A 26,044-nucleotide genomic window follows, 5' to 3' on the forward strand; every position below is an offset into this window, starting at 1 on the left:
ATGAGATAGGTTTTTTGAAACACTATTGTGTCCCTCTATGAAATGTTCAGTTTTCCAGGTTCCATGATTGTATGATAAAGGTGCACACAACTGGTTGTGGCACATGGAAACTGAAATTTTTGGGTTTGTTTCTTTAAATTTTGCATAGGAGGCATCATATATTCAATACAGGAGAAAAAATAAATGTTTTTATATAATCCTCTTTTGTTCCTGTATATTTTTACACAATCCAATTTCAAAATTTGCCTTTTGTGTAAAAGCAGTGTTGAAGGTTTTTTTCTTCATCATCTCTATGGGTACACAATACTGTTGGAAAGCAATTACTTTTAATTTGAACCTCCATGATAAAAAGAACTGTCAATTGAAATGAACTCTTGTTAGATTGTATTACCTGATATATGTTTTTGTTTGTTTTCTTAACTAGTGAAAAAGGCCATAGATTTTAAATCTAGAGGATTTAAATTGTTTCCAGGGAAAGACAACAGCAACAAGTTTTCTATCTGTGAGTGTACTCCTTTTTGTTACTTTTTTCTAGTGCAAGAGTGAAGTTTGTGCTGTCTGTGTTTGTGTGTGTTTTTGATATTGTTCACTAAGAATTTAATTGTATTAAATATTTCTTCAACAATCTGCATGGTGAATGTGAAAGTGTAGTTGTACTCTGAAGAGTGACTCAGTACAAAACTGACATTGCTGGAGTCTATTTTCTTTGGTGTGTTAATGTTCCAAATTTAAATTTACTGGGTCTATAAATAAAAAAAGTGTTCTCCTATCAGAAGGGTTCTATCTGATGGTAATTATTCTGAGACTATGATGCATAGTCCAAAAATTCAGATCTTTCATGCACTATAATCCTAAGTAGCACCACTCAGAAATGAATCCAACTGCATGTCTAGGGATTTTCTTCCTAGTGAGTCTGTTTAATGTTGCAACACTCCTGAATTAATTAAAGAGGTTTATTGCATTAACACATGGTACCACAGCATGTGCAAACATTTGTATTACATGTCATTCCTTCAGGGAAGTATGTGGGAACCATGAGAGGATTGCTGTTTTCATCTGACTCAAGAGAGCATTTAAACTGTTTTAAAAGAGGAGAGCAGGTTTTTCTGTGATTTTAGCACTCCTTGCCACTGTGCCTCACAGTGGCATATCTCCACAGGTGCTCCTCACCTGGGGGGCTGCCCCCCAGCTGGAAGTGTCACCCGCCACATCTGCTTCTTCCCCCTTGGAGGTGTTCTGGGCTTGGGAAGCCGCATGTGACCTCCAAGGCTCTCAGAAGGCCTTCTGAGGGCCAGGGAGGTTGCACAGAGCTTCCCCGGCCCTCAGAACCATTCTGGGTGGAGGCAACATAATGCCGTTGTACAATGCCATTGTACAAATCGATGGTAAGGCCAAACCTGGAGTATTGTGTCCAGTTCTGGTCGCCACATCTCAAAAAGGACATAGTGGAAATGGTAAAGGTGCAAAAGAGAGCGACTAAGATGATTACGGGGCTGGGGCACCTTCCTTATGAGGAAAGGCTACGGCATTTGGGCCTCTTCAGCCTAGAAAAGAGTTGCCTGAGGGAGAACATGACTGAGACATACAAAATTATGCAGGGGAAGGATAAAGTGGATAGATAGATGCTCTTAACACTCTCACATAACACCAGAACCAGGGGACATCCACTAAAATTGAGTGTTGGGCGGGTTAGGACAGACAAAAGAAAATATTTCTTTACTCAGCGTGTGGTTGGTCTGTGGAACTCTTTGCCGCATGATGTGGTGACGGCATCTGACCTGGATGCCTTTAAAAGGGGATTGGACAAATTTCTGGAGGAAAAATCCATTACAGGTTAGTGCAACCTCCTGATTTTAGAAATGGGCTATGTCAGAATGCCAGTGCAAGGGAGGGCACCAGAATGAGGTCTCTTGTTATCTGGTGTGCTCCCTGGGGGATTTAGTGGGCTGCTGTGAGATACAGGTAGCTGTCCTAGATGGTCCTATCGCCTGATCCAGTGGGGCTGTTCTTATGTAACAGGTGTGGGGGGAGTGGCATCTGCTGCCCTGGACCATGTGGCCCCCTAGACCCCTTGCCAGGTACGCCACTAATTAACCTTGTCATTAATATGCACACTTAAAGTATCCCTTTTTTAATTTAAAAAGAAATGAAAAGAAAAGATCCCTGATGTGGATTGGGACAATGGATCATGAGAAGATGGTCTACAGTGTTTTCCCACTAGAAATTATCCCATGGTGGCTAATAGCTGAGGAGGAGGAGGAGGGAATAGCTGTACCTGGAAATGATTTTTTGGTGAAAACTGTTACCCTGCACATGCCCAATCTTGTCTGATCTTGGAAGCTAAGCAGGGTCAGGCCTGGTTAGTACTTGGATGGGAGACCGCGTGGGAATACTGGGTGCTGTAGGCTTATACCACAGTCTTTCAAGACTGAAGGTTGCCAACCACCAGTGCAGGGGGAAAATGTTCATCCTCTGTGCACTGTGGTCCCAATCTGCATCACCTCCTGTAGCTGCTTTATGGGAGAAAAAGAGGAAGTTTTGCCTTTAAGTCTGTCTCTTAACAATGAGTGTAACATAAGGTGTAATTTGGCTCCCCCTTCTCATTGTTTAGGAAAGTGTATTTGATTTCAAGTGTCAGCTTGTCTGGCTTCCTTCAGGTAAATTGTTTTCCTGGTAAGACAGACAGAGGGTCTTATGAGGCATTTGCCCTCTGGCCTGCAGAAGAAACCAAAGGTTAAGGGAGGAAATTTGCCCCTTGAGGCTTACACTAATAAGAATTTCTTACCAAGAATAATGAGCGCTTCCCAGTCTATCTAGAACTTCAGTTTAAGCCTGGAATTTCAAGTCCTAGGTGTGTGTGTGTGTGTGTTTAAATTTTGGGTCCTAAGTAATTAATGCCTTGCATTAAGTTTCAGAGGTATTAATTTCATTAATTACTCACAATATCCCAGCCAGTTTACAACTAATAGCGTTAATCATGACAAGGTACATAGTTAAATAATGCTGGGGCAAAATGGACTCGAAAGTTGACACCAACTGCAGTTTTGTGGGAGCATTTTATGCAGGGACCCCATTAAATTAAATGAAGTTTTTGGCCCCTTTCTGTCAGTGCTGAATGTGCTCTCTATTGCCACTGAGTGATTTATTCCCGGTTTTTCTTTCCCTGCAAGATTTTTACCTGCCAACATAAGGGCAGGGAACAATGCCCCCATCCTCAATTGGTTTCACTCATCACAGAAGCAGAGCACATTGACTATAGGATGTTGTCATGAAGATAAACAGTTGGAAAGAAATGCTTCTTTCCTTCACTCTAGCTTTGTGATGACACCACATAACAATTACATTTTGCTGTCTGATTATATCCAGACTCTAATATGAGTCTATGAGAATTGTTTTATTGCTCCCTGCTTTCATTCTGGCATATTATGGGTAAAAAAGAGGAGGGAAAAGCCCTCTATAGGTAGAGGTGTTTGTTTTCATTGTGGATGATAGAGTCACAGCCTAAGTTTTACTGAACACAATGGCTCACTTCTGAGTAAGGCAAATAACATCATTTTTGAACATCACAGAGCATGGTTGTTGCTGCTGGGACCATGAGTATTGGTAGCAGTGCAAAGGGAGTCCCTTTAAGCCACAAAAGTTCACATGATAATTTTTGGCTTGGCCTTAACTGAAATCAACTGCTTGGTAGTACAAAAGATGAGTGGGGTTCATGGCAATCTATTCAATGTTGGTACCACTTCACCTCCCAATATGGATTGTGTTATTCTCTTCTGCTCAATACTTTTCTAATGTACTGTCACACTATAACAGCAATTACACTTCAGTTTTCCATTCTGCACAGATACTAACTGCCGTAGTGCATTTGATTTTCAGTCATTGCTGTTAGTGGGGTACACACAATCATCCTGATCAAAAAGTTGTGAGACTGACCCTAAATGGAACGTAGTTTGTGTTGTTATTACACTTGTTTTCTTCCACTCAGGCAGTGCTTCTCAGTCTTTTAACTGCTGTGACATAAATGCCTTTTGGCTTCTGGGTAGCGCTGGTGCATGAGCCACCAAAAATTGGGTTGTGGGCCACCACTTCTCTAATGAATCCAGAATTCTTTATGTATGCAGCTTACAATGCAGGTCTTTCAACAGTGGAACTGCATTGCATGTTTTCAGACCCTTCTCTGAACCACTTCATTGATCAGCTCAGACTTAGAAGATGGCATTTGAACTTTGGGTTCTGATTTTATTGAATGACTTCTAACCTGTTCACTGTGAGCAGGGAGTTGATATAAGTAGAGTGAAAAGGTTGGTCATAAACTGGCCCAACTTCAACCCACACTTTGTGTGTGTAAGTGGGAAGTTTCTTGGTACACTCAGTACACTCAGTCGTATACCTGAACCCCAGTTTACTGAGATTTTTAAAAACAAACAAGCAAACGAAAACGCAGCTAAGTAAATCAGTCTTCATTCCAAAAATATGCTATATCTTGGCATCTACAGCTGTTGCCCCCTTCCAATAGTTACAGCCACGTGTGTGCATATTTTGTCTTTACAAGGAACACCTTGATTTATAAGTAATTCCTCCATGTTTTGCTGTACTTCGTTCCGTTTGGAACGGCAAACAGGTAGAGACTGTTCAGACTTCCATATATGAACATCTGAAAATAGACAAGAAGAAATCAACTTTACATTAACAAAGTTCTGTTGAGTATGCAAAATGAAGAACAGGACAAAAATTAGATCGTGTTCAAGTATCTGAAGTCAGCAGAAATTACTTAGAAAGAGCAGAGCTGTTAGTAAATGTTTGTCATTTTTACAGTCACTTTTCAGAGTGGAACCACTTTTGAAACATTTAAGTATGATCTATATGCATAATGTGTACACTGTGTTTTCTTCTTCACAAAGAAAATGAAATTTGTTGCGTCTGTGTGCACCCTGGATGAATTTTGTTTGTGTTTATTATCTCCACCTGCAATAACTGCCTTGGAAGCAATTTCCCTTATTTAGCATGGCAAGGTCCTGCCATAAGAAGCTGTATTTCATTAGAATTTCTGCAGCAGGTGTCCTCCATGGGCAAACCCGTTTAACTTTTGCTAAGGAGGGGAAATAAAATAGCCCACTTGGTATTTAATTTTTCTTATGAACATTTGCAGCTGCTTTATAGCACAAGCGGACCACCCCAGCTCTGCACAAAGGTCCGCGACGGCTTCCCCCAGTGGACTATTGCTGCCCCCCCATGCAAAAATCCACCCCCCCCTACTCACCTGAGGCTCACAGAGCCTCGTGCAACACAGGACCATGTTGGGGAAGTCTCTCTGAGCTCCCCCCCCCGCTATAAACTGTGCTTCCGGGAATCTGGAAGCACAGTTTCTACCCCCGTTGGAAGCCTCAGAGAGACTTCTGTGGGGTCCCAGTGGCTTGCGCCTGGGGCTTTTGTCCCATCGGACCTAATGGTAGGTCCGCACCTGCTTTATAGTGAATCAGACCAATCTCAATATTTTCTATCTTAACTAGTTTTCCAAGGTCTAAGGCAAATGTCATTCCCAACTCTAACTGCTTGAGGTTTTTTAACTGGTAGTGCCAAGGATTGAATTTCAAAACTCTTACATTCAAAGCACACAGTCTTCCACTTACATCTCTTTTTTTTTATGTAGCTGCCTATTGTGTTCCAAATCCATCAATAAGTAGAGGTGTTCTTAAACATTTCTAATTTTTTCACAGATTTCATTCCCCCCCTCCCAAGGAAAGAGTGCAGAAAGCAGTATTAATCTGTTTTTATTCCAACGGCACATTTTTTATAAATTATAATTATAAGTTATAATCACTTGAAAAGTATATTAGGCAGGTGATATAGGTGGTATAGCGTCAACAGACACAGCCACAGTCATTACACAGTCAATTAGGTGTTAGAATTTTTTTCTTTTTGGGATTTGTTTTTTTATAAAAATGAGAAGTGCAGAAAGCTGTGCTATGTGTTTTTTATTTTATTTCAGAAAAAATATCACACTTCTATCTATAAAATGAATCAAGCAATTCTTGAAGGACACTGCCTCTATATTTCAAAAATGTAGCAAATTGTGAAAGAACACAATAAACTGTAAGAAACTGAAAGGGGCAGGACCAGACACTTAAAGATGGAAGAGGAGTCCTTTACTCCCTCATTCTTTCTCATTGTGTCCTTATGTGAGATATGGGAAGTAACAGATCTTTAAAAAAATTTCAGGTTCTGTATGGCCAAAGAGCAGGCTTAAACACTTTCAGATATGAAATAAAGGAAAATATGCAGCTTGTTTTTTTTTTTTAATGGCAAAACAAACAAACAAAAAGAATCAATAAGGCGGTTGAATAAGTGGCATTACATTTTTTTTGGCGATGCTATAACTAAAGTCATTTAATACAAAGTTTAACATTTCCATTTGATGCTACGAACATCAAATTTTGATGCTATCAACTGATAAAGTTTGCTACGACTACCACTTCACTGTTACAACAGGTAGTTTGACTATTTTTAATCTAGGCAAGTATTGCTGATTTTACTAGCAATTGAGCAACTCATTGTTCAGAAAATTCATTTGGGTTAATGCTACACTTTGGACCCAATCCTATCCAATTTTCCAGTGCCGGTGCAACCGTGCCAGTGAGGTGTGCGCTGCATCCTGTGGTAGGGAGGCAGTCACAGAGGCCTCCTCAAGGTAAGGGGACATTTGTTCCCTTAACTTGGCACTGCATTGCAGGTGCACCGATGCTGGAAAGCTGGATAGGATTTGGGCCTGAGTGTTAGCATATTGGTGGCACTAATCATCAACAATCCCACTTGCCAACTGAAGTGAATCCCCTTTGGTTTCCTGGTAAGAATATCTTAAAGCATGCATTTATCCCATTGTTTGTCCTTGAGGAAGAGGATCAAATGAAAGAAAGTATGATTTTCCCCCAATGCCTCTGTCATTCCCTAGCTTTCTGCAAGTGAGACAAGATCCCACCTCTGTCTCTAACTATATTGGAGAGCAGGAGAGTGAGGTTTGGTCTTCTCTCACTTGCAGTCAACTTTTTGGGAAAGGAAAGCATCTCATTTTTTGCTTTCTTTGCAAGTGAGAGAAGACATATTCTCTCTCTTTTGGTCCTATAGGAAAACCTTCTTTCACTTGCAAACAGAACAAAGAAATAAATAGGCATTTCCCCTGATGTCTCTGTTAGTCTATAAAACTTCATGCAAATGAGATAAGATCACATCTTTCCCTCCCAAACCTCTGGAAAGATCAGCTGGCTTGGAAGAGAGGAGAGGATTTTTTTCTCATTTGAACTAAGACTTCTTTGAGTAGCAAAAGAATCAGCAGGTGTTTCTATCTCACTCTTCCCTTCTAATTACCAAAGACTTTGGAATAAAGAAGGACTCTTGTGGCCACAGCGTGAGGCCACTCAGCTCAAAGCCCTTAGAAGCTCCTCACAGCTCAGAGCTTGTCATTCCCAAAGTCCAGCAATGATGTATGATGTCACTGCCATGCATCTGGAAGTGCCTCCAGGCTGCTATGCCACAGCCAAAAGGTACGTGCAGCAGCGCAGACCCTTTACAGCAGTACTTCTCAAATATTTTAGAACCAGGACCCACTTTTTAAAAGGACAATCTGTTGCAGCCCACTAGACAAAAAAAAAAAAAAAAAAAGAGAGAGCGAGAGAGAGATCTAAAAAGAACTATTTCTTAAATAATTTCTTAAGTAATTGCATATTATTAATTAATTAATGCTAGCCAGTCTGGCAAATAGCTACACACCCATACATTGGCTGGTTGGCTGGTTGATTGATTGGGATTCTGTGTTCCTGAAGCTGCTACAGACCTTACATACGGTATGTGCATGTAGCCATTTGCTAAACTCTCCCTCGAAATGGAATTCAAGGACTGTTCCCCCAATCCTTTGCAGACATTCCCAGGTACCCAGAAGTCTGAACTGGAGAGCAAGATGTGTGGTTAGGGACCTCCAGGCCAGACAAAAGGGTTCACACGTGATCTAAGGCATGCCAATTACTAGAGAAAATCAGAACATTTTACTTTGGGGGTATGAAGATCACCTCATACCAGCTAATGATTTTCATCTGCAAACTGGGCAAGGGTGCACTTTGCAAGCACGTTAACCTCAATCCTGAGGGGTTGTTCATTAAAGATAGCTGTGCTCGCCCATTCTCTGGTGCTGCCAGTCATCCTTCAGAAGACTTGCATATCCAAGCTGCACTTGCCCACTGAAGGGGGTGGGGAAAACATCTTGCCCACTGAGGGCAGAAAACATCTTGGGCTTGGCATATTACAAGATTGTCGCTCCAACTTTAACAGGTAATTTTTTATCCTGATTGTTACGTTCTGTCCTTTAACCAAAAAACCATTAAAATGGGCTCCCATTCCTGTTTTCAAAGCAATGAAGAAATTTCATCGTGAGGTAATTGATAGGGTGGTTACCCAAGTCAGCTTATCCTGTTTTACCTCCTTTGGTGGACTGGGAGCACTGCCACTTTGCATCACAGCACTCCCAACATGTCCACCGATGGAGCATTACGTCCTGCATTGGCAGCTATTTTGCAACAGCGGGTCTCTTCTGCCATTGCTAAAGGCTGCACGTGACAACCCAATCCTTGATGGGATTGGGCTGGTAGTCAGTTGACTTCCTCTTAGCCTTAGGCCGCAATCCGAACCAACTTTCCAGCGCTGACATAAGGTCAATGCATCTCTGAGGTAAGGGAACAAACATTGCCTTACCTTGAGGAGACCTCCATGACTGCCAACTGCAGGATGCAGCACATGCCCCACTGGCACAGCTATGCCAGTGCTGAAAAGTTGGTTAGGATTGCGCCCTTAGTTTCTCAGCTGCAATATTGGAATAACTAAACTGAGGGCCCAATCCTATCTAATTTTCCAGTGCCGGTATGGCTGTGCCAATGGGGCATGCACTGCATCCTGTGGTGGGGAGGCAGTCCCAGAGGCCTCCTTAAGGTATGGGAACATTTGTTCCCTTACCTTGGGGTTGCATTGTGGCTGCACTGGTGCTGTAAAATTGGATAGGATTAGATCCTAAGTCTGCAATCCTATGTGCACTTTCCTGGGAGTAAGCAGCACGGAACACAGTCAAACTTACTTCTGAGTAGTCAGGTATAGGGTTGCACTGTTATTTACTGAGTTGTGCAGATTACATCACGATAAGATACTTATATTACACTCAAAAAGATTATGCAAATGTCTATTATTGTATGAATAAATTAAGACAGAAACATGTGTTGAACATAAAATAAAATTAATTTTTTAAAAGCAGAGAACTGTGGAATTTCAATGCAGAAGACAGAAGGACCATTCTCTTTATGTGAATCTGCTCACCCACTGTGATCAACATGCAAGATTCTGTTCCGCATTCCTTCACTATAGATCAGGGGTGTCAAACTCATTTCAAACCATGGGCTGAATAGTATTTATGATGCCTGCTGAGGGCCTGAAGTGATGTCATTAGGTAGGAAATGATGTCATTAAACACATCATAACCAAAAATAAGAACTTTTTCTCACTTAGGACCTCATTAGCTGCAAATGACAGAAGAGAAAATATGCGAATCTTGATCATATTTCAAGATATGGGAGAGCCCAATTTTCATGTGGGCCGCCCTTTCAGAAGTAACACCTCAGCACTGCTCAGCAGATGAGAGCCTGAGGACCAGATAAAAAGCTTCCGTGGGCCACATCTGGCCCCCAGGCCTTATGTTTGACTCCCCTGCTATAGATCTTTAGTTTGTTTGGGACACATGGCAAGGACTTCTTCTTAGTGGCACCTTGTCTTTGGAATTCCCTACTCCATTGATCAGGCTACCTCACAATTAGTGTTTAATTGCTTTTTGAAAACAGCCATGTTTGTTCAAAAAGCATTCAGTGTCAGGGGATTGTTGTCTCTCCTACTCTGGATTTGACATTTGATGTTTTGGTTTAATGTTGTTGATTGCATCTCAGTTGTTTGCATATGATTTTTATATTTTAAATTAATTGTTTGCCACATTGGTAGTCCTTTGAAGGCTCAAAAGGTGGGGTATAAATAACTAAATAAGTAAAAAGAAAAATATTTCTTGCTGCCAGTTCCATGTTTAGGACATGGGGGAATGCCTTAATAAAATGGTTCCCAAGCTTACCTGGGTTATAATACCCCAACAGCCTCTTCTTCCAAGCTGAGCCAGGCAAAATCTTTTGAAATTTTGTGAGTTTCAAGATGACGATGCCCAAATCATGTGAGAGTTAAGTGCCACCATCTTTGATTCCATGAGAGTTCATGAGATCCAAGATGGTGGCATCTAGGGGGCACAGGTAGGGGGGCAACCAGGGACATCCTGTGGTGAGTGTGTTGAGATACTGTAAGGCATCGTGACACTCACTTTGAGAACCCCTGCCTTAGTATAATACACTGTTGTTAACTGCTATTTGTTCAGTATTGTGCAAATGGAAGAACCATTGAAATCTGTGATATTATTCTGGCACTATTCTGGAGCAAGTCATTTATATCATATAGGATCTAAAGAACCACAAAAGTTCTATGTGTCAATAGATGCTTTAAATTTTCTTGAGCAGCAGTTCCCTAATCTGCATGAAAATGAAGGGGAGTTTCAAAAGTAGTTTTGCAACATGGCCCAGTGATCATTTACAAGGAACACATGAAATTAACTAGGTGTTTACCAATTGATCATTGTGGCTTTGCCCTTTGAATCTTGACTCTGAAGTGTGATGTATATGAATTAGTATAGGAACCAGCTGCGATACAAGGACATCTGCAAGAGGGATCTGAAGGCCTTAGGAGTGGACCTCAACAGGTTGGAAACCCTGGCCTCTGAGCGGCCCGCTTGGAGGCAGGCTGTGCAGCATGGCCTTTCCCAGTTGGAAGAGACACTTGGCCAACAGTCTGAGGCAAAGAGGCAAAGAAGGAAGGCCCATAGCCAGGGAGACAGACCAGGGACAGACTGCACTTGCTCCCAGTGTGGAAGGGATTGTCACTCCCAAATCAGCCTTTTCAGCCACACTAGACGCTGTTCCAGAACCACCATTCAGAGTGCGATACCATAGTCTTTCGAGACTGAAGGTTGCCAACAACAAATACACATAGGAAGGAGAAAGTAGTGAAGGAGTTATTAATTAAGAGAACAACTAAGAGTTACTACTTAGATTTTTTTTCAACACATGTCCCTGAGCTGGGAACCAGTGAATTTTGAGATGCAACTATAGCATGTATATTTTATTGTATCTGATGGGCAGCCTAATCCTACGTAACTCCCCTGGGCATTGGCATTGGCTACATTGCATTCTGCACACGAATTTTGGCTGCTGGGGGTCACCTCAGACTAAGGGGACAATAAGCTCCAGCAGCTGCAATATGTCAACATGGACCATGTTGTCAGAGGCCCTGGAAGGGGTTTGAATACAATGTTCATTGGCACCACTGATCCTACTCCCTCCTTTGCCCAATCTGCCCATCCTCAGCTGTGGTCGCTGCCTTCCCTCGCCCCGTTCCAACCTTAAATATACTTACTAGGGAGTAAAACCACTGAATAAAATGGGACTTACTTCTGAGTAAGCATGTGTAGGACTTGCAGTGAATATAATACTACCACTATGAATAATAGTATAGCTCTCACAATTTTCTCTCTCAGATCTTTCCTTCCTTTATAACTGAATGCATAAAGATCCAATGTGATGTGGTAATTAGAATGTCAGACTAGGACTGGAGAGACCCGTGTTCAAATTCCCATTTAGCTGCAAGGCTCAAAATATTTCAGCGTAACCCAGTGGTTCTTCTGTCCTTGTGGGGGAGGGGCAATGGCAAAGGAACAATCCCCACAATTGCACAGCTGCTGGGGATAAAAGGGCTGTTTTTCTAAGTACCCCTGGCAGCGCTGGCCCTCCGGAGGGTGGAGGGTATCCGCAGCCCCCTCTGCAGGGATTCCCAAGCCTCAGAACAGCTAAAATGTATGGTTTTATGATTGCAAACTGGAATTGGGTCATGATTGCATATTTTAGCTATTCTGAGGCTTGGGGAGCCCTGCAGAGGGGGCCATGGGCTCCCCACACCCTCTGGAAGTCTGTCGTAAATAAAAAAACAACCCTGGCAGTAATGCAATTGTGAGGATTGCGCTGCTGCCATTGCCCCCCCCCCCAAGCACTTACAGCAGCCCAAACACTCTCTGAGAGTTTGGGAACCACTGACTTAAATGCATTTTAAGCTGAGGGACAATGCGCACGCTCTGATGTGCACAATTTAAAAAAAGAAAAGAAAAAGGGGGGCATGGGGAGGCATCTGAAATTGCATGAAATCACTTCAGGGAGTCTAGTTGCCCCTGCTGTGGTTTGGATCTTGATCACATTCTACCCCGCCCCCCCCCGCCCACCCACTATATTTTAATTTGGAAAAGAAAGTTCAGTGACCTTCGGTGGAAGCACTTTCTGTATTGGAGTTTGGGGCCAGGTTATCCACCTTCCCCTTCCCCGTATATTCTGGCCCACTCTCTTAGGTCATCTGAGGGGGCAGTCGTTCAAATGCCTCCTTTTTCAAATTAGGGGGATGGCAGCACGAGGATGAGCCTTCTTAGTAATGGTGCCACAGTTATGGAATTAAGATCTACCCCCTCCCTCATGGCATCTTGGCGAAGGCTCAAAACATTTTTGATCTGTTTGCCGTTTGGGTGATGGGTTGTCTGCCTGCTATGCCTCTGTAGCAGTACCTTGGCAGTAAACAGTTTGCCCTCCTCCAGTTTTTTAATTTTATTTTATCTATTATTTTTATACATTGGATTTTTTAGCTGGAAACTGTAAGCTGCCTTTGGCATCTGCTCTGGCAGAGGAAAGGCAGGGTAATAAATAAATAAATGTGTGCAACGGGGAGAGGGTTGTACAATCCAGATCCAAACCAATGGGGCAGATTTTCAAGGGCCCCCTTCTGCCATGGTGTCACTGCCGCCACTGTGCTGTTTACATATCTACAAGAAAGATGTAGTTTGACCAATAGTAGGAAGAGTTTGGAGGTGTTTGGTGACAAATGACATGAGATCCATCCACAGTTTTTCTGCAAGTCTGTCCTGTGAAGAATGATAATGTCATTATTAGGGGCCAGTCTGTACATCTTGAAAGAGTCATCACACCCACTGCTTTGAAAACAGTGGCCTGTGTGCTAAAGTTGCAGCTTCAAGAGAATGTGTCTGGAGTTGGGATGCTACTCATCATGCCAACAGTTTACTTTGCAATCCAGGATAGTGACATGGTCCCTGTCATTTATCCCTTGGGATGAATAGTTATGAGAATGCTTTTTCGATTGTCAGCTTTTTTGCATGGATATTTCCTCTATGTTTCTATGTAAATTCTTTCTTAACTTCTGAAATTGAAAACCAATGTATAAATATGTGTAATGGGTGGCTCGGTAGCTGAGTGGTTAAGAATGGGAGGTGCGGACACTGGACTGTCATCTGGAAGGTCAGCAGCCCAGGAGTTCAAGACCCTGGTGCTGCCAAACAGGGTGTGCTCCTGTAACTTGCCCCAGCTCCTGCCAACCTAGCAGCTTGAAAGCATGTAAATGCAAGTAGATAAATAGGTACCACTTCAGCAGGAAGGTAACAGTGTTCTGTGCACTTAGGCATTTAGTCAGGCTGGCCACATGACAACGGAAGATGTCTTCAGACAACGCTAGCTCCCTCGGCTTGGAGACGGAGATGGGCACCGCCCCCTAGAGTTGGACACGACTTTGTAGGGGAAACCTTTACCTTTAACTTAATAATAACAATACACTACATCACAGCATATAGGCATTTATAAGGACAAATGCAAACTGGTTTTTTTTTTGTGACTTAAAAGTGTCTAATGAAAATAGATAATTTGTTTTTACTGCTGAATGTTTGCTTTGTAATATATACCAAAGTCTTGTATGTATGTATTTCTTCTAGAAAATCTAGTGAGTCATTCATTTGTAATAATCAAATAAATAATCGATGTTAATGCAATTCACTGAAATTGCACTCCCAGTAAGGTCTTTCTTGCGGCACGCTTCTGGCAATAGGTAAGCTGGAGATGGAAACAGGGCCGGCCCATCCATGAGGCCAACTGAAGTAGTTGCTTCAGGCAGCAGATCGGTGCAGGTAGCAAATTGGGGCAGACCTTTTGCTGTCCACCTACTTCCCTTCACTGCTCCTCTGTCTCCTTCTACTTCCTAGACTGGGAAAGGAAGAGAGGGACAGAGAGGAACAGGAAGTGTGGAGGGTGTGAAAATACTGAGCTAAAACATTGGAGAGAGGATCAGAGCCTGGTGTATCATTGGGTAAGGGCAGAAAGGTCTTGGGCTGGCATTGGATGGGCGTGTTATAGAACTATCACTGCCATTCCCTGATTCACCATGTCACACAAATGAAGTCTTTGTGTATTGCAAATGATAATCAATAAAGTAAAACGCGTTATTTTTTAGTCAATGAAAAGTTGATGAATCCACAACTTACAATCCATATCCAAGACTCACATTGTGAATATAAAGTCAAATTGGTTTATTTTCAGGATTTTTTAAAGTCTTTGTTGTTTTTGTGATTCTTAAATAAATCTGAGTTCATAATCTGAAAGGGGAAAGTCACAGAAAAGTTCCTTCCATAAGGTGAAGGCAACTCACTAATGCACCGCTTCTCAGTGAATGGAAGGGGTCTACATTCAGAGAACAGCAAACTAGGATTCAACCTATTCTATTTCTTATAGAAATAGGCTGCTTCAGAATGCCAGGTACAAGGGAGTGGAAACAGGATGCAGGTATCTTGTTTTCTTATGTGCTCCCAGAGGCATCTGGTGGGCTGCTGTGAGATACAGGAAGCTGAACTAGATGAGCCTTTGGCCTGATCCAGAAAGGCTCTTATTGTGCTCTTACGTTCTAACCCTGTGTCTGGTATATTTGAGACCCATACTTTTGTTTCAGGAGTACCTTAAGACCTATTATCTCTTCCATTGAAATTCTGATAACACTTCCACTTTCCAGGCCATAAACAGAGATCATATTTTGAATCTGTTGTGGGATTTCAAAAGAGTGATAATAAATGTGGGGCAGCCCAATCCTGAGCTGCCTGGAGCACGGGGCTGCAGCGGTGCCAAAAATTGCTGCCGCTGCATCCTGACAACCCCAGGCAGTTGCCGCCACCTCATCAGGATTTAGTCTCCTTGCCCTGGGTAAAACAAGTAGCCCCGCAGTATGACTACTCAATTCTATGACAATCCAAGGGTTAGCGTAGAATTAAGAGCCTCTGTGTCAGGCAGACAGCCCAATATGGAGACTCAGGATCCGGTGGAGCAAAGCTCCACAAGTCCCGCCTCCCTCCCACCCTGCCCCTTCCCCTCTGGCACGCCTCTTCCCCACCCTCTCCCCGCACTTCCTCCACCTCCCCTGCTTCGGAATGCCTCCTCCCCCCTACCTACCTCTCCACTGTCCTGTGGTCCGTGTGCTACTCTGGCACTAGCCCACAGCTGGCCAGCGCGCTAGGGCCCAGTGCTAGGGCCCCTCAAACATGCCTTATGGCATGTTTGCAACAGTGCGTTCTGGTACGCACTGGTTAGTATTGGGCCCAAAGTAATTAAAGTTTTGAGGCTGCTTAATTTTCAAGGAACTCAACAAAAAAGAAATGCATTTGTGCCCCCTGTGTCACAGCAAATGAAATGCTATTTTCATTACTGCAACTGCTCTGGACTTCATTTTATAACAGGACTGTGGTTATAGTGATGGATCAGAAGTAATGTTTCATAAATGTCTACAAATATAAAGTTATTTTTTCACAATTAGTGGAATTAATGTTTTCCTGCACAGTTATTATTTGTGTGTTAGCTCAGGTATATTTTAGATATTGAGGGGGAAACCATTATTTGAGTGTTTGGGGTTTGTTTTTATTATTTTGTAATTCCTAGGTATCATAAACCAATTCTTCTCTTTATGTTTCTTTCACAGTAAATGAAGGCGGTATTAAACAAGCATCCAATCTGTGTCCAGATCCTGGAGAACCTGAGAATGGGAAACGGATAGGCTCAGATTTTAGGTAACTGTTACAATTCTAACAAAAATAAATCAGTCTTTTTATTTTTTTATGTTTGTTGTGTGGTTCATTTCACATCTTACAGTCCAATCCTGAGCTTCCCAGGGCACCCAGCCTTCGCAGCACTGAGAACGGCCGCCGCCAGATCCTGTGTGCCCCGGGCTACCGCAGGTGGCACCTTGGGAGAAGAGGGCTTTCGTCCCCTTCTCCCAGGTAAGGTAAGCAGCCCTGCAATGGGACTACTCACTTTAGGTAAAGTAAAGGTGGTCATGTAGGATGCCAAACCCTCCACAAGCGCCTTGGATCTGGTGGAGCAGAGCTACACGGACCTGTCTCCCTCCATCCCCCGGCACGCCTCCTGCCCGCCCCCTCCCCGCATCACACCTCCACATCACGCCTTCCCCGCCCTCTCTCTGCCCCCCACCGGCCTCCCCCCTCCCTGGAACGCCTCTTCTCTGCCCCATCCCCACCCTGCTTACCATGCTGTGGCTTGGCAGTCCATGAGATCGCCGAGCTATGAAGGCTTGGCGACCGCCCTGCACTATCCTGGCACTAGCCCAGCACCAGCCAGCAGCCTTACGGCGTGTTTACGACAGTGCACGGCGGCACGGAACTGTGGCACCAAGCCCAGGATTGGGCTCTTAGTTACCGAAACCATATTAAAAATATGGAAAATTTAAATATATCATGGGAACCCAAATATTGGCTTGATAATTTAGCATAATGAGTGTGTGGAGCACCACGCTGTGCATATTTCTAAATTGGCAATGGAAAATTCCACGAATGAATGAAATAGTGCTGGAAAAGGCCTCTGCCCGATATCCTGGGAAGCTGCTGCTGGTTTGAGTAACCGTTAGACATTACTGAGCTAGATGGACAAATGGTCTGAGTTCTTACATGGTAGCTTCATAAGTTCACATGCTAAAAATATAGTAACATAATTTTTCTCCCCAAAATAAACTCCCCCAAATATATTAGTCCAAATATGAAATTTATGATGCAATCTGGCCAGTGCTAGAATAAATACTGATATTGAGTCACTAATAATGATTTGCTAAAAAGGAGTAATATTTTTGAAGGTCAGGCTAATAATCACAGCTCCTTAGCAGAAGATGAGAAAACATTCTGACACTTACAGGCTGGGTATACCACCATTTGTAAGCCAGGATAACCTACGAAAGTAACATTTCGATATCTCTCAACCGAGATGATCATCGGATCTTAGATCTTAGTTCCTGGGATCTAAGCAGTGTTAAACTGTGTTTTAAAGCTATCCTGATATTTTGTTAAGCAGTGTTGTGTGTCTGTCTTTAGACATATAAAATAACCAATAACTGAAGTGAATGATGCATAATAACGAATAGCACAATTTCTGCTGAGGGAGGGAGGGAGGGGAAAAATGCATTGACCAAGAGTTATCAGGAAATCATTCTAAAAAGCATCAAGAGCCAAGGGCTCACAATCCCCAGATTTCTGACCCACACAATATTTAGGAAAATACTTGTCTGTATTTTTTAAGAACCTTAGGGCCCAATGCTGAGCTTGGCGCAGTGGCTTTGTGCCGCCATGCACTGTCGCAAACGTGCCGTGCGAGTCCTACCGCTGGGCTACTGCCCATGCTAAACCAGCGCTGGGCTAGTGCCGGGCTCGTGCCAGGCGGGCACCTGGTCTCCGCTGCTCAGTGGTCTCAAGACCGCTGAGCCGCGTTACAGTAAGTGAGGGCAGGGAGGGGGTGGGGAGGAGGCGTTCCGGGGAGTGGAGTGGCTGGCGAAGGGCAGAGAGAGGGCGGGGAGGAGGCATGACGGGGAAGCAGGTGCGGAGAGAGGGCGGGCGGGAGGCGTGCTGGGGGATGGAGTGGGGAGGCTCCGCTCCACTCCACCGGATCCTGTCTGTTTGTGTAACACCGTTTCCTTACTGCCGACCTTTTGGTCCACGGTAACGTGAGTAGTTCCATTGCAGGGCTGCTTCTCTTACCTGGGAGAAGGGAACGAAAGTCCCCTTCTCCCAAGGCACCGCCCGTGGCAGGCTGAGGCGCACAGGATGCGGCGGCAGCCGTTCTCAGCACAGCTGCAGCCATGCGCCCCGGGCAGCTCAGGCTTCGGCTGCTAGTGCTCTAGAATTCTCAGTTGTCTAAATACTAACAAACATAGCTACTAATTTCCCAAAATTGATTGTATTCAAACAGGACTGGTCAATTCTAATGTATATATTTCTTTGCCTTCAGCAATATAGTTTTTTTGTGTCCTCAAGGATTTTAGCAGCAGAACGGTGATTCTCTGATTTGATGGTTCTAGCAGCATGCTTGACCATTTTCATAGAAATAAGTGAGCTGTATATGGTGTTCCAAATTAATCTCCTTTTATTACTTTTTATTTTTTAAAGTAATAATTCACTGTAGACTTCCTCTGGAAACAATTCTGTTGACGTTAATGACATTACACTCAAGAAGATTGTGTAAAAACTGTACTCTTAATTTGCAAAGTGCTTTATAATGTGAGGGCTTAGAAATAGCCTGAAGGCACTTAATATCCAGTATTTCAGCTTTTCAGTCTGCGCTAGTCTGAGTTTGGCAACTGTACATTCCTTCACTGGAAAAAAACGAGAAACAGAAGGAAGACAGAAGATAAATACCTCTAATACTACACCCATTTGATAAATGGGGCATGAAGGCTGAAAGAATAACTTTTCCATGGCTGCATAATAAACCCATAACAGAGAAGGTACTTGAATCAGTATGTCTGAAGTTCAACTCTGTCTGCAGGGACTACAATGGGTCAGACTAGATATGACATGGGAGATCCATGATTGGAAAGCCATTTTTTTTAGACTTAAATACACTACTGAGGTTGGGGGTAGAATTAAGGGCCATAGTGAAGGGTGGGAGTTAACTTTCCCTAAATACCCAGTCCATCCCATTTCTCACCCCCACTGAAACTGAAAATATTCTAGAAAATATTAGGCCTCAGAAACTCTTTGAAAATTATCCTAGTTGCATTTCCCCCTGAGATTTGACAATAGAAAAATCTTGCCTTTGGGGTCATGGCCAGGAAGGGTGTGGGCCATGGCTAGCCAGAATGTTCCTATTATCCTCCTTGCTTGCTGGCTCTACATTGGTGCAATAACATCTGATTAGAGCTCTTATTATGTATACGTACAGTAATGTTTTGTCAAAGTTTACCACACAGACAACTGCTTTGCCACCTCTTTGTTCAGATTGGATTGGTAAAAAATGCTTACCACAGACACACCCAAGAATGATATTGTGAGGAAGAACAGGATCCTTAGCAATGGTTGGAACAAAATATCATGGCTTTCTTTGGTCCACAAAATTAAATATGCTTAAGTGCTTAAGTCTGGAAGGCATTCTAAACAAATATATTCAAATAAATACAGTAAACAAACAGTGAATATAAGGAACATAATAAGATTTCTGAAGGACTTTTAAATAATTAAAAAATGCAAATATATGTTAGTAGCAGAAATGTAACATAATTTATTTAAAAGCTAAAAATGTCCTATAGTGCCTTATTTTGCATATATACAAACATGCCTTTTTGCATCTGCCAGAATGTGTCTGAGAGATTCTATATATCTAAGCTTCTTTCAGTAACCATATAAATTTGTGTTTCCTTTTAATTGACAGCAATTTCTGGAGCAAAGGGGTGTCTGTTGTTTAATTGTCATATTTTAAATGCCCAGATTTTGTGTTCATTTTATGCTGTAATTATCTGCTTTGAGTTTGTGTGATTGTTTAACATAGACATTGAAATATTACGTTCACACACATGCATCCACAGGGAGGAGGGGGGTGAGAAATATTTGTGTATTTTAAACTGGGCTGTGTTTCTGTAATGGATGGGGAATCCTAACTGGGCTGCCAGCCTGTGGGACAGCAGTGCCTGCGAGGCCAGGGAGACAGCTGGCAGTCTCCTTGGGGTAAGGAAACACCAGTTCCCTTATCCTGTTTTGGGCCTGGCAGCTCTGTGGGTCTACTCACTTCTGTACCTGTTCAAATCACTGGTGTGGAATCAAGAAAACTCATGTAGGGTCTCATCAACAGTGCCTATTTTTAGACCTATTTTCCACCAATTGCCAGGTTTGTGCACAAATATAAATTAAGCCTCCAGCCTAACTTGCGATTTGAGCCAGTTAACATATAGGAGATTCCCATGGACATCCTAAACTTTTAATGTCAAGAATTCAGGCTCCATTCTCAGAAGGCAGGTGCATTGCCAGAACTGACAAATATTAGAGAAGGATACAAGTCAGAGCAAACCATCAAATGGGAGGCTACTGAAAATGCTTCAACATGGTATTTGTTCCATAAGGTGGTTGCAAAATTGGGGACGATAATACATATACTGCCAGTAACAGGTTATTGGACCCTGGGGAAAAGCCCTCCACTGGGCTTTTCATCCCTTGTGGCACAATGTATGCGACTACTGCCACCAGTATTAGTCAGTTCAAGGGTGAATGTAGCTGATGAGTGTGATTGTTGGCCAGCTTGTCTAAACTCTGCCACCACCCTATTTGTGTAGTAGGCCTTCCTGATCATTTGGAGAGTCACATCAAGCACCTACTTCATATTTCTGGTAGATGTGATTGTGAATGAACCGGTTCAATAGTAAGATGTTTGCAAACCTTGCATTTATAAAGAGGAAGATAAAATCACTTGCACTTGGTATAGCATAACCACATAACCACACCTGTCTCTTAAATCATTAGATGGAGAGATAAAATTCTCTGACTTTTAATTTATCATTTCTTAAAACAAGATTACAGGGAAATATTAAACTTGATTAAGTTTAATTGACATTATCCCCTTAATACTTAAAATGTTGCTACTAAAACAAACACATCCTTTTAAAGTGAATATTGACATTTTCTGTCCCAGTACATAAGAACATAAGAACAGCCCCACTGGATCAGGCCATAGGCTCATCTAGTCCAGCTTCCTGTATCTCACAGCGGCCCACCAAATGCCCCAGGGAGCACACCAGATAACAAGAGACCTCATCCTGGTGCCCTCCCTTGCATCTGGCATTCTGACATAGCCCATTTCTAAAATCAGGAGGTTGCGCATATACATCATGGCTTGTACTCCGTAATGGATTTTTCCTCCAGAAACTTGTCCAATCCCCTTTTAAAGGTGTCTAGGCTAGACGCCATCACCACATCCTGTGGCAAGGAGTTCCACAGACCGACCACACGCTGAGTAAAGAAATATTTTCTTTTGTCTGTCCTAACCCGCCCAACACTCAGTTTTAGTGGATGTCCCCTGGTTCTGGTATTATGTGAGAGTGTAAAGAGCATCTCCCTATCCACTCATGTCCCCCCTCAGCCGTCTCTTTTCTAGGCTGAAGAGGCCCAAACGCCATAGCCTTTCCTCATTAGGAAGGTGCCCCAGCCCCGTAATCAACTTAGTCGCTCTCTTTTGCACCTTTTCCATTTCCACTATGTCTTTTTTGAGATGCGGCGACCAGAACTGGACACAATACTCCAGGTGTGGCCTTACCATAGATTTGTACAACGGCATTATAATACTAGCCGTTTTGTTCTCAATACCCTTCCTAATGATCCCAAGCATAGAACTGGCCTTCTTCACTGCCGCCGCACATTGGGTCGACACTTTCATCGACCTGTCCACCACCACCCCAAGATCTCTCTCCTGATCTGTCACAGACAGCTCAGAACCCATCAGCCTATATCTAAAGTTTTGATTTTTTGCCCCAATGTGCATGACTTTACACTTACTGACATTGAAGCGCATCTGCCATTTTGTTGCCCATTCTGGCAATCTGGAGAGATCCTTCTGGAGCTCTTCACAATCACTTCTGGTCTTCACCATTCGGAAAAGTTTGGTGTCATCTGCAAACTTAGCCACTTCACTGCCCAACCCTGTCTCCAAGTCATTTATGAAGAGGTTGAAAAGCACCGGTCCCAGGACAGATCCTTGGGGCACACCGCTTTTCACCTCTCTCCATTGTGAAAATTGCCCATTGACACCCACTCTCTGCTTCCTGGCCTCCAACCAGTTCTCAATCCACGAGAGGACCTGTCCTCTAATTCCCTGACTGTGGAGTTTTTTCAGTAACCTTTGGTGAGGGACCGTGTCAAACGCCTTCTGAAAGTCCAGATATATAATGTCCACAGGTTCTCCCGCATCCACATGCCTGTTGACCTTTTCAAAGAATTCTATAAGGTTCGTGAGGCAAGACTTACCCTTACAGAAGCCATGCTGACTCTCCCTCAGCAAGGCCTGTTCGTCTATGTGTTTTGAGATCCTATCTTTGATGAGGCATTCCACCATCTTACCCAGTAGTAGCAGCAGCCTGCATTGTTATTCAGCTGTTTTTTTCTGTTCTTTCACTGTGTTTAGAAAGCATGCTTTTATATTTACTACGGGCCACTGTGACAATCTGTCAAATTCAGTTTCTTACATGGATGCCAGATTCACCTTCTATACAACTGTATCTTCTCATGTGGCTATCATGCAGGGGGCGAGCAGATTAAAAGGAAGAGGCTGGATGTGCAAACTCTTGTGCAGAATAAGTCACGGTTTAGGAATGTAGCTCCTAAGAACATAAGCCCTGCTTCATCAGGCCAAATGAGTTTCTAGTCCAGTTTCCTGTATCCCACAGTGGCCTGAGAAAGCACATATGACAAGATGTTCTGTTAGCATTTCCTTGTATCTGGCATTTAGAGATAGGCTACCTCTAGAACGCCGGAGGTTGCATATACCCATCATGGCTTGTAATCTGTGACGGACCTTTCCTCCGTAAATCTGTCCTATCACCTTTTAAAGGCATCTAGGCCAAGTGCCATCACTAGATCCTGTGGAAAGCAGTTCCAGAATTACACGCTGGGTAAAGAAATATTTTCTTTTGTCTGTTCTAACTCTCCCAACATTCAATTTTAGTGAATGTCCCCTGACTCTGGTGTTGTGTGAAAAGGAAAAGAACATCCTTCTCTCCATCCCATGCATGAGTGTATACGTCTCAATCATGTCCCGTCAGGTGTCTTCTTTCTAGACTGAAGAGCCCCAAATGCTGTAGCCTTTCCTAATAAGGGAGATGCCCCAGTCCAGTAATCATTTGGTTTGGTGTCTCTCTCTCTCTCTCTCTCTCTCTCTCTCTCTCTCTCTCTCTCTCTCTCTCTCTTACACCTTTTCCAGTTCCAGTATATCGTTTTTGAGATGTGATGACTAGAACTGCAATACTCTAGATGTGGCCTTACCATTGATTTGCGGAATTGGATTTTAATATCTACCACTTTATCAAGGTGCAGACTTGCTAGAGGAGCAACAATAGAGCAGATGACAGTGAGAAATGCTAACAGGAAGCAGACAGATAGCAAGAACAATAGACTCTGCTTCCTGTTAGTGGTCTTACTTCTTCTCATATTCCTCTAGCAGCTAGAAGTCTAGGTTCTCACTGCTAGTTCCCTTTTCCAAAGAGTTCCAGAGTAAAAGGAAGAAAAAGTTTCCTTTTGCAAAGCGTTTGCAAATGAAGAGATGTGAGTCATGAGCACAACCGGAAATTTGAAAACCACAGATATGGAACCTGTGGATATGGGGTAGGTGGGTTTACTTTATCTACCTTTTAGACTAAAATAGAGACAAGTCTCATGATGAAGAATATACAGGTACCCACCTCAGCTTTGACAATTGATGGGCTTGATGCAAAACATTATTTACAAAACTTGGTAAGGTCCTATACATGTTAAATATTAAGTGTTTCTTGGTGTGTTCAAATTTTAGCCTGGATGCAACAGTACAGTTTTCTTGTGATGAGGACTATGTACTACAAGGAGCCAAAAGTATCACCTGTCAAAGAATTGCAGAGGTTTTTGCTGCATGGAGTGATCATAGACCAGTGTGCAAAGGTAAAAACATTGCTGACTTGTAATATATGTTTTTTTCTTGTTTATCATGTTTTAATGAGGAAACCATTTAGAAATTTTGTTGAAATTCAATTTATTGCTTGTTGTTGCCATCTAATTACTTTATATAATTTGTAAACAGTTTTGGTTTACAACATTTACTGGTAGATCTTATGCCTCAATGTTGACATTATTGTCATCACTTCTACAGATTTCACTTTATTTGCAAGAACAACTAATGACAAATCTTGTTAAATTTTGTCCATCTTTGGGCCTTTGGCCCCACTTGTTATTGCCTCTTACAGATTCACATAGGAAATATAAGAGAAGGGTACTAGACCGAAACCCTGACATATCAGGAAAGCTTTGAATTGCATCACACATTGTAATGTTCCCTTAATTCCTATAGATCAGGACTGTATAAACAGGTGAAGGGGGCTGTCACGTACTTGAGAGGCCACAATACATGGCTGATGGTGAATTGAATTTAGCTCAACAAACCTTATCACACGTATACCACTGGTTTACACTATTCTTCTTTAGCCACAAGTCGTGAAGTTCTGCAAATGCCAGAGCTGACCTGGCTTAATAGCATGCTCTGTCCTTGCCCTCTGTGTTCTGTTCCTTCCCTCAAATCCCTGCCCCTTCCACCTCACTAGCAGTCAATGCTTGGTCTATTGTTTTATACTTGGTCTAATAGACTTTGTCTATTGTTTTATACACTTGAAAAAGTACATTTTTTCTCCCCTTAATTGAGTAGTCTCACTCTACCACTGATCTTTGCTCAGGCCATTCAATATAATAACACCAGGCTGTATTAGAGAATCCTCTCCCTCTCTGTCCCCCCTCTCCCTCTGCCTGCCATGTGTGATATGTTTATTATTTTTTGTACATTAGATTTCCATTGGTTTTTTAAAGAATAATTTCTTCCTTGATAATATGTAATTTTGTTTTTCATTTTTGTGTCTCCTGGACACTGATAATGCCTTTATTATTATTTTTTTTTTCCCCTCACTCCGTTTTATGAGCCAATTTTCATCATGCCTTCATTCTCATCTCTTTAGCCCTGGCAGAGGTTTGAAAGCTGTGACCATTCCACAGCACTGTAGCTTTCCAGATTCTTCTGAATTTCTTATTCTTTTAAGCACTGTTGGCATAAGTAATTATGGTAATTAAACCTACAGGCAAGTTGCTTTTCTGATTAATGCATACTTCTGTTGAATCTAAATTATTATTATTTTCTTCATAATCATACCCCATCATTTCCTGGTCACTCAGTCAATGTCCTCTGGAAAGCTGAAATGATCAGATGCAAGTCTGACTTGCCTTTCAAAGCTCCTGGGACCTCCTCCTTATGCCACTCATTTTATGAGTCTGTCTGACATTACAAATTATTTTTCTGAGCCATTTTCTAGCTACTTTACTGTTGTTCAGTGTCAGCCAAAGAACAGAGCATATTAGCATCTCTGGAAAATGCTGCCGTTTCTTCCTTATCATGGTTTCCTTCTTTGTCTTTATCTGTTTTGCTGTAGCTACTGTGCTTACCTGCACTTTATTCATCATAGCTTGAACCCCCCCCCCCCCGAAAAAAAATAAAATAAAAAAAGAATTAAAAGCATGTCAGAAGCTGCCCTGAATGTGATAATTGGTTATCAGGTTCTTTCTGAGGAGCCACATTCACCAGCATTCCCAGAACACATTTTTAAAGGACCATGTTTAGGAGACCATCTTACCAGAATTCATTTGCCTATGAATTAACAATGACGGTCTCTTGGGAAGGTTCTCCTTGAAGAATTAATTTAATTTAATTTTTGACTACAAGCACTGTTTTGCTTTATCATATACTAATTATGTGCATAATAATGTGCCTATGCATGTGTCTTCTAAAGTTCAATTGGGTTCAATGTGGCTTACTCCTAGGAAAGTGTATATATGATTACAGCCTGTTGATATTATTTGCTAGCCTTGGCTGTGCATATTTTAACTTCTTAAAATGTTATCTTTGAAAATATTTGGTAATGATTGGGTTAGATTTTGTTACAAGTGTAGCAGTGACCATCAATGACACATTTTAAATTTGCATGTCCTCTTAAATTGAATTTTATTTAACATGGATATAGA

At 42.4% G+C, this 26,044-nt stretch overlaps 1 protein-coding gene across 1 annotated transcript in view; it reads left to right on the forward strand.

The window, feature by feature from the left end:
* The window catches only part of CSMD3 (CUB and Sushi multiple domains 3), a 710,986-nt gene that overhangs the window by 330,035 nt on the left and 354,907 nt on the right, over positions 1-26,044 (forward strand). Inside the window, exons 9-11 of the mRNA XM_066624387.1 lie at positions 425-502; positions 15,958-16,045; positions 23,802-23,926. Of these exons, the coding sequence (XP_066480484.1) occupies positions 425-502; positions 15,958-16,045; positions 23,802-23,926 (291 nt within the window). The remainder of the gene's footprint in view (positions 1-424; positions 503-15,957; positions 16,046-23,801; positions 23,927-26,044) is intronic.

This window comes from Tiliqua scincoides, chromosome 4, assembly GCF_035046505.1.
Source record: "Tiliqua scincoides isolate rTilSci1 chromosome 4, rTilSci1.hap2, whole genome shotgun sequence".
NCBI classification, from domain to species: Eukaryota; Metazoa; Chordata; class Lepidosauria; order Squamata; family Scincidae; genus Tiliqua; species Tiliqua scincoides.